The following is a 9,410-nucleotide window of genomic DNA, read 5'->3' as shown; positions in this document are numbered from 1 at the left end:
TGGAGGGTATCATCCTGAGTGAGGTAACCCAATCACAAAAGAACTCACATGATATGCACTCACTGATAAGTGGATATTAGCCCAGAAGTTCAGAGTACCCAAGATAAAATTCACAAAACACATGAAACTCAAGAAGAAGGAAGATCAAAGTGTGGATGCTTCATCCCTCCTTAGAATGGGGAACAAAATACCCATGGAAGGAGTTACAGAGACAAAGTTTGGAGGTAAGACGGAAGGAAGGACCATGAGAGACTGCCCCATCCAGGGATCCATCCCCTAATCAACCATCAAATGCAGACACTATTGTATATGCCAGTGAGATTTTGCTGACATGACTCTGATACAGCTATCTATTGGATGGAACACAGGGCTCCCAATGGAGGAGCTAGAGAAAGTACCCAAGGAGCTGAAGGGGTCTGTAACCCTATAGGAGGAACAGCAGTATGAACTACCCAGAGCTCGTGTCTCTAGCTCCATATGTAGCAGAAGATGGCCTAATCGGTCATCTTTGGGAGGAGAGGCCCTTGGTCTTGCCAAGATTATATGCCCAAATACAGGGGAGTGCCAGGGCCAGGAAGCAGAAGGGGGGGGGGGTTGGGGAGCAAGTTGGGGGGAGTGAATAAGAGACTTTCGGGATAGCATTTGAATTGTAAATGAAGAAAATATCTAATTAAAAAAGTAATTAAAAAGTAGCCATATTATGAAGCAATAATGATCAAAATGGTGTAGTACTAATAGAAATATATGCAAATAGGCCAGGGGAACTGAGGAGTTATCCAGAAAACCATGTGTGACCAGATTATCTGTTTTTGGTTTTTTTTGTTGTTGTTGGTTTGTTTTGTTCTGTTGTTTTGAAATAAGGATTCTCTGTGTAGACTAGGCTAGCCTCAAACTCTAGAGATCAGATCCACCTTCCTCTCCTCTCAAGTGCCAGGATCAAAGGCATGTACCACCCTGCCCCATCTTCCTTAAATCTCTATTCTATGCCAGAAACACAAGGGAAAAGGACAGTTTTTAATGAAGGGGACTGGAAAACTGGATATCCACTTATAGCGGAATGTAATAGGCTCTTTATCTCATATCATGCACAAAAAATGAACTCAAGATGGATTAAGGAACTAAACCTTGATCTTGTTATTGATTTTTAGGGATAGGGGATACTAAAAGCATAAGTCACAAAAGCAAAAATGGACAAATAGATTGTATAAAACTAAAAAGTTTTGCACAGCAAAGGAAACACCAGTGCAATGAGATAGTATATGGAATGGAACAAAAATTTGTAAATCATATATTTTATAAGGCACTAGAGCCAAAATAAAGAACACTGAGCTGGAGAGATGCCTCAGAGGTTATTGCTCTTGCAAAAGACCTGAATTTGAATACTAGCACCCACATGGTGGCTTACAGTTATCTTTAAGTCCAGTTTGAGGTATCTTTTCATCCCCTTCTTATCTCTCTGGGCACCAAGCATACACACAATATACTTCCATGCAAGCAAAGCAGTCATCGTAAAATAAAAGTAAATCTCAACACCCCATAAAACAAAATAAGAAACGCAGTTCTGTAGTAAGAAAATAAATAACTGGATCTAAAAATGGGCAGATGATGCCAGTCTAGACTCTATAATGAAGCTCTTTCTCCAAAACAACAAATAAACTAAGATAGACAAAGTAGAAATATTCCTGAGGGGCACATACAGATATGACAGTAGGCTTCAGAAAAATATGCTGAGTGACATTAATCACGAGGGAAATGCAAATGAAAATACATGATTCATCTTTAGTGGACTAATATCAAAAAGACAGGAGAATGGCTGGAAACATAAGCCTCACTGGTAGATTACCTACTTTGCATGCACAAAGCTTTAGGATTATTCCTTGGCATCGCGTACAAGTGGTGAAAGGGACCACTGTTAGAATATAAATATAATGCATTCTCTATATAAAACAGTGTGGGCCAGTCATGGTGGCACACACCTTTCATCACAGCACTCAGGAGTCAGAAACAATTGGATCTCTGAGTTTGAGGGCTCCTTGGTTCACAAAGTAATGTCCAGGACAGCTAGAGTTGTCACACAGAAAAACTGTGTCTCAAAAATAAAAAAAAAGAAAAGAAGACAGAGGAGGAGGAAGAGGGAGGAAAGGAGGGAGGGGAGGGGAGAACAACTCCAAAAATTATTAGGCTGAAATGTAGCTCAGTGGTAGAGTACATTATTGGATAGCTATCCATAGGAGATGAAATCAGTTTTTGTTATCGAGAGATTGTATACTTTCATGTTCAATGCAGCATTATTTACAGTGGCCATGGATAGTCACCTCAATGATGGGTAATGAAAATATGATGTGTGTATACATACACATCTGTGCATACATATACTGGAACATTATTCTATTGAATAGAATGAAAGAACCCCTAGCATTTGTGACAATATAGATAGTCCTGGAAGACAGCATGCTGAGTAAAATAAACCAGTTACTGAAAGAATACTTATCTCACATGTCTAACTTAAAACCGTCAGCAGGAGACCAGTGGCTGGCAAGTTGTATGGAATGTTATCAGATGAAAAAAATTTGAGGACAAGAAAGTTAAAGGGGAAAACAAAATTTAAGACACCCTCCCCAGGTAGCAACTAGTGTAATAAGGACGACATACGTACTTGGATTATTGGATTCAATCCTTGTAACAAGTCTTCCTATCATCTTTAAAAAGTAAAGAGAATTTGCAGTTTTATAGAAGTTTGGATGGTATAGCAGGATAAAGTTATTAACCTCACTGGTATTTACAATTTCCTGGAAATTAGATGGCAAAGGGAAAAGAAAAATAATTTTCAGCAATTGCAATGTTAAGAATATTTAATAGTGGTAGAAATGTGAATTAGTACTACATTTTTAGCATGCTGCCAATGTGTAACTGTAGTGTTATAAATACATTAATTATTATTCTAAGATTTTACACTAAGAGATAATCGTGGAAGTTTTTTAAACGTCATTATGTGTTTTACTACTATGTGTATGATGGGTTGGGATGATGCTGTGGTGTGTATGTGGAGGACGAAGGATGAGTTTATAGAGTCAGTTCTCTCCCTCCACTTTAGGGGCTCCAGGATTGACCTCAGGTTATCTGACTTATGGCAAGTGTTTGTACCTGCTAAATCATAGCACTTGGCACATAACTAGGGTATTAATAAAGCCTTGTATATATTCTGACCTTTTATATGTTTTCACAGATGCTTTCTAAAGGAGGACTGTATAACCAATTAGATTATAAATGAGTTGAAGGAATACTTCCTTGTTAAAATAATAAAAACTTAGTATTATGAGGAATCTTGTCTTGACAAGAAGTTACATACAAATCGTTTGTAGTATGAACCCAATTTTAACTTTTTTTTTTTTTTAAAGATTTATTTATTTATTATATGTAAGTACACTGTAGCTGTCTTCAGACACTCCAGAAGAGGGCGCCAGATCTCGTTGCGGATGGTTGTTAGCCACCATGTGGTTGCTGGGATTTGAACTCTGGACCTTTGGAAGAGCAATCGGGTGCCCTTACCCACTGAGCCATCTCACCAGCCCGCATTTTAACTTTTTTTCAGTGATCTGCTTTAAAGCAAACAGATCACAAAATCTACACACAAATATCTCCACTATCTTTACATAGAAAAAAAGTGGACAGGAAGACATTAGCAACTGTGTTACCAGGGTTGATTGTATTTTCTATGTTTGTGTGTGTGTGTGTGTGTGTGTGTGTTATTTTCCTCAATTTAGGGATGTATTGCTCTTCTAATCAGAAAAAGAAATATCAGATCTATATAAATTACAGAGCAGCAGCTTTAGATGGGTTTAGTTTTTAAGGAAATACCCTGCTTAGTTTACTTCTGCGTTCTGTAAATGAGGGAGAAGAAAGTGACAGAGAAACTGACCTGAGATCCAGTCCTTTCGCTTAGAGGTTTTATTAGAAATTTTCAGTAGAATGAACAAATTACCTTTGGACTTGATAGGTTTTTCCTGTTTCAGGATGACAAGTGGGAAAAGAAATGCCAGAAGATATTTTCATTTGCTCACCAGACTATTAGTGCTTTGATTAAAGCTGAGCTGGCTGAATTACCACTGAGACTTTTTCTTCAAGGAGCATTAGCTGCTGGAGAAATTGGCTTTGAAAATCATGAAACAGTAGCATATGAATTTATGTCCCAGGTGAGCTCTCTCTTCCTTCTTGGGTTTTCCCGTCCAGTTTGTTGGGTTCAGTCACTGGTCCATTATTTTTAAGGAAATGCACTTGGTGTTAACTAGTTTACTGTTTTTTGACAGGGTCTCATTATGTAGACCTAGCTGATCTAGAACTCAGACCCACCTGTCTTTGCCTCCTCAGTGCTGGGATTAAAAGGGTGCACCACTATGCCAAGCACTCTCCTTTATCTTTTAATCTATGACTAACTATCTGACCATGTGGGAATCTCTTCATTATGGTAGTCACATTGCCTCTGTAGAGTAGCAAAATTGTTGAGTTTCCAGGAACTGAAGAAACCCAAGATTTACTAGTGGGTAGCTGTGAAAGTATTTCATGAACAAAACATTCATTCTGTGGTTAGTTCAGTTGAGAAGTATCAGCTCAAGAAAGTTGGACTAGGTTTCTTTTGGCTGTAGTTTGTGCCTCTTCACTGAAAGGTACACCGTGCACTAGTGTGAATGGCACTTGGACCATCTCATAGAATGGGGTTTGGAAGAACGTTAGAAAATGTTCCTATTGAAGGTTGGTTCATGAATATTTGTTCTATGTATACCAGGCATTTTCTCTATATGAAGATGAAATCAGTGATTCTAAAGCACAGCTGGCTGCTATCACCTTGATCATCGGGACTTTTGAGAGGATGAAATGCTTCAGTGAAGAGAATCATGAACCCTTGAGAACTCAGTGTGCGCTTGCTGCATCAAAACTTCTGAAAAAACCAGATCAAGGCCGAGCCGTGAGCACATGTGCACATCTGTTTTGGTCTGGCCGAAACACAGACAAAAATGGGGAAGAGGTAACGTTCCTCTTGATTGTTAGAGAAGATAGAATTGGTACCAGGGATTGGTCACCTGTCATTGGGCTTTGGAAGTGAAACATTGGGAGCTTGGAAATTTGACAAAGACAATTGCTTTGCTTTATTAGAGGAAATGAATAGGTGGTGATGTTAGCATTTCACCCTGTGGTAAAGGGTCTACTTTAAAAAGGCTGTGTTTACAGCAACTGTTGTAGCTGGTATTTGCTACTTTGTGGGTTCTTCTTTCTTCCACCTTTCTCCTCCCCTTTTCTTTCACCCTTTCAATCCCCTAACACTAAATAAGAGATAAAAATGGATAGAGGGGAAAGGGGGTAAGTTAGACTTCCTGCTGATTAGAGATGTTTCTGTTTGATTAGAGTTCCTTAGGGCAAGTTTGATCTTCACTATCAGGATATCTAAGTTGTCTTTGCTTTGTGCACCACTATTTAATAAACTGTGACCAACAGCAACCAATCAACTATCCACCAACAACAACCCTGCCTCTCTGATCCCTAGCATTTATATACTCTCTCAAAAGTCCCCAGAATTCAAAACATCACACAATTGCAGAAACTACCTACAGCTGGCAAAATCACATCCCTGCTAGAGCACATCATAGTCAGCTGCTGTGGACAATCTGAAGCAACCCCATATTTCACATCTGGGCTTAAAACCAAAACATATCCTTAAAATATTTCTGAATTTTTTTTTTTTAAAAAGAAACCAAAATGCCGAAATTGTCACTACAGCTTGTTAACTACTAGTTGTAATTTTCTTTTTGTTTGTTTTGAGTTGGAATCTCTGTATGTAGCTTTGGGTGTCCTGAAACTCACTATGTAGATTAGGTTGGCCTTGAACTAACAGAGACCCATCTACCTGTCTCTGTTTCCCAAATACTGGGGTTAAAGTTAGATATTTGCCACCACACCTGGCACCAGTTCTGTTCTTAAATACAGTTGCTTTGTTTTAGGATTTCGTTGTGTCTCTTTGCAGCATAAAAGAGCCTTATAGTGTTGTGCTTCTTTGATGGTGATAAAATGGGATATTTCTCATTCATTAATCCTTTTAATATTTTCATGCCGTTTATTTTAGCTTCATGGAGGTAAAAGGGTCATGGAGTGCCTAAAGAAGGCACTAAAAATAGCAAATCAGTGCATGGACCCCTCTCTACAAGTTCAGCTCTTTATAGAGATTCTGAACAGGTACATCTATTTCTATGAAAAAGAAAATGATGCGGTAAGTGAAATCGCTCTCTTTCTGTAAATTTGATACTTTTAATTTGTGAAAATTTAACTTTGCTTAGTCTACCTGCAATCTATTTCCATTATCCAGAATCTTTTTCTGTTTATACTGTACAATTAACAAAATACCAAATACACATTGCCAACTTGTAGGCTTGATTTGTCACTGTGTAGTAGTTCAGTCATTCCTAAGGGCATTGTCCATTTGTAGCATTATGGCAATTATTAAGATTTCTAAGTTAGGGGCTGGAGAGATGAATCAGTGGTTAAGAGCACTGACTGCTTTTCCAGAAGACCTGGGTTCAATACCCAGCATCCACATGGCAATTCACAACTGTCTGTAACTCCAAGGATCCAACACCCTCAGTCAGACAAGATACCAATGCACATAAAATAGAAATAAATACATTTTTAAAAGATTTTTAAGTTAAATACAGTTTTGTTTTTTATTCTTTTGCTGGTTTATGTTGCTCTATATTTTGAGTTTTTACAATTCTTTTTTTCCTTAGTGAATAGCTAATAGATGTTGCTTAAACTCAGAATCATATTCTCATCTCTTTTTCATAATTACTCAAGTATTTGATGAAAGTAATGCAAGTTCCTTAAAACAGTGCTGCTAAATTTTCTTTTGTGATACATGCCTGCTACACAATTATTCTTTTTGTAGGTAACAATTCAAGTCTTGAACCAACTTATTCAAAAGATTCGAGAAGATCTCCCAAATCTTGAGTCCAGTGAAGAAACAGAACAAATAAACAAGCATTTTCACAACACATTGGAGCACTTGCGCTCAAGACGGGAATCACCAGAGTCTGAGGGGCCAATCTATGAAGGTCTCATCCTTTAAAAGAAGACAGCTCAGCATACTCCTTTCTACACATCAGAAAGGGCTTAACTAGGTCTCCCTTCCATAGATTGTGCCTTTCAGAAATGCTGAGGTAGGTTTCCCATTCCTTACCTGTGATGTGTTTACCCAGCACCTCCAGACACCTTCAGGACCTTAACTCACTTCATAATTGTTTAAGTCTGTCTGATCACCCAAGTAGCATGACTGATCTGCTCTTTAAACTTCTGTGATCCGTGAAAATTGAAAGCAAAACCCACTTATTCTGGCTACTAATGGAGCTCTCCTTTCTTATTTTTATTTTGATGAATTGTTGATTGTGTATTTTCTTCATTAATGGGGAATACTAACCCAAACATACTTGTTTCTTTGTTCTCTGGTCCTATCTGAGATTACTTTAGAGGACAGGAGTACTGTGTGTGAAATTCAGCTTGGGCTTTCCCTGAATGCAAGATAAAGCCTATGTGTAATATATTCCCTACAACTAGAATATATTAATGCATGTTGAAGAATTTTAAAGCACCATGGTCAGAAGCAGAAGCTATATTTTGCATATTTGGACTCAGCTATCCATTAAGAACTATGCCATCATCTGGATACATCAAAGTAATTTGATTCTATAAAATAGAAATTTTGTGACTTAATGTAATTTATGTATAACCTCCACTATTGTAAATTTATGTGAAATGCATCACAACTACAACTTTTTCATCAGTGAAATAATAAAGTTGCTGTTAACAATTTTGGATTATCTTTGTTTTTTGTACAATTGATGAAGGAAATTAGTAGGTTACCTGTGGAGTGGTTGCCATGTAGTCTTGTGCTTACTGAATTCTTTTATTTAATGCTGAAGGCCAGTTTTGACAGGTTAAATAAGTAAACCAAGAAGGAGGCATGGAGTCAGTGATTGATTAATTACTCAGTAGACTTTTTCTCTGAGGGAGTAAAACTTGATTCGCCAAGGCTGGCAAAAAGGGTGAGGGAGCAAAACTTAATTCTCTAGGGCCACCACAAAAACATATTCCTTAAGTTAGGCTAAAATCTTTACACAAAAGGAGATTACTACAGGATTATGGATTTATAGTCTTCTTTCGAAACTCAACCTAACTGAACATTTTCCATCTTTCTCTCTCCAATTCATCATAACCCAGAAGCAATAATTCTTTTGTCATTGATTAACAAAGTTTATGCAAGCCAAGTCTATAGTAGTTTTTCCTAATGATTAGCTGACAATTTGTATTTACCAAGCAACAGATCATCTTCTTACATCTTATTTTTGAAGTCTTGTTCAGCTAAACTGGCTAATTATTGACTCTATTCTTACAGAATTATTTACTCTTTGTTCATAATCCTGTCTTTTTCATGCTGCACACTGAAACCTATGATCATATCCCTAGATCACAAGATGAAGGAACTCAGACCCAACCTAGAATGAATGTTTTCTTTGTTCATTAACTTGTTTCAAGTCTATTTTCTCTTTCAAGTACCATTATGTGCTTGTATCGTATGAAAGCTTACTGTACTCTTTCCTAACCTATGCAGCCCTCACTACAAGGAGGGGCCACACTGTACTTTATTATATCTTTCTAGCAAAACAATATAAATAAATATAATTAAACTTTCTACCAACTATCCTAACTTTGTATAACTATTTAAATCAGGAATTTGTAAAAATTATTAATTTATCTAAACAATATTATTTTATGAAAGTTCATGTTGATCTGCAGGAAAATTGTGCAACAGAGTGGGCTGTCTCCCACGATACAATCACGCCAGACTGTAGGCAGTGAGGACCCCCCCCCCATGCTCATTCACACATTCAGGAGGGACATAGCAATGACAAACATGAGAAGGTACAGCAGCAGCAAGAGGCAGTCTAGAGATGAGCCCCCTGGGGGCTGTGCCTCTCTAAGATACGTCCATTGCAGCTATGCAGAAACAGACCTGGTCTCCAGGAAGCTCTCTTGCCCACCACAGTTCCTCCTGCTTGGTGTTCACCCATTTAACTCTAGTTTTAAGTGCTTAGTAAATAAGATACCATCTGTTAGATATTTACAGCTAATTACCTTCTTCAACCACTCCACCACCACCACCACCACCGTCCCTTTTAGGGTAAAATGAGTTACCATCATATCCCTAAAGGTTCTCTACCTGTATAGTTAACTATTATGTATCAGTCACTCTTGGAACTGCCTAAAAACATTCATTTCACCATTGTGCAGTGTGAGGAGTGGTGGAGAGCCTGGATAAATAAAGTCCTGAATAAATATGTATTGCTGACAAAGGGACTGCTAGGTGAAGG

The 9,410-nt window shown here is 37.9% G+C and overlaps 1 protein-coding gene across 1 annotated transcript in view; it reads left to right on the top strand.

Moving 5' to 3' along the window:
• Vps35 (VPS35 retromer complex component) overlaps positions 1-7,849 on the top strand; it is a 39,339-nt gene extending 31,490 nt beyond the window's left edge. The window contains exons 14-17 of the mRNA XM_021169341.2: positions 4,014-4,193; positions 4,784-5,023; positions 6,116-6,259; positions 6,932-7,849. Of these exons, the coding sequence (XP_021025000.1) occupies positions 4,014-4,193; positions 4,784-5,023; positions 6,116-6,259; positions 6,932-7,111 (744 nt within the window). The 3' untranslated portion in view covers positions 7,112-7,849. The remainder of the gene's footprint in view (positions 1-4,013; positions 4,194-4,783; positions 5,024-6,115; positions 6,260-6,931) is intronic.
• Positions 7,850-9,410: the final 1,561 nt, after the last annotated feature.

The sequence above is a fragment of the Mus caroli genome, chromosome 8 (assembly GCF_900094665.2).
Source record: "Mus caroli chromosome 8, CAROLI_EIJ_v1.1, whole genome shotgun sequence".
Lineage (NCBI taxonomy): Eukaryota > Metazoa > Chordata > Mammalia > Rodentia > Muridae > Mus > Mus caroli.
The sequence above is the reverse complement of the archived record's forward strand: the minus strand, read 5'-3'. Positions and strand labels throughout refer to the sequence as shown.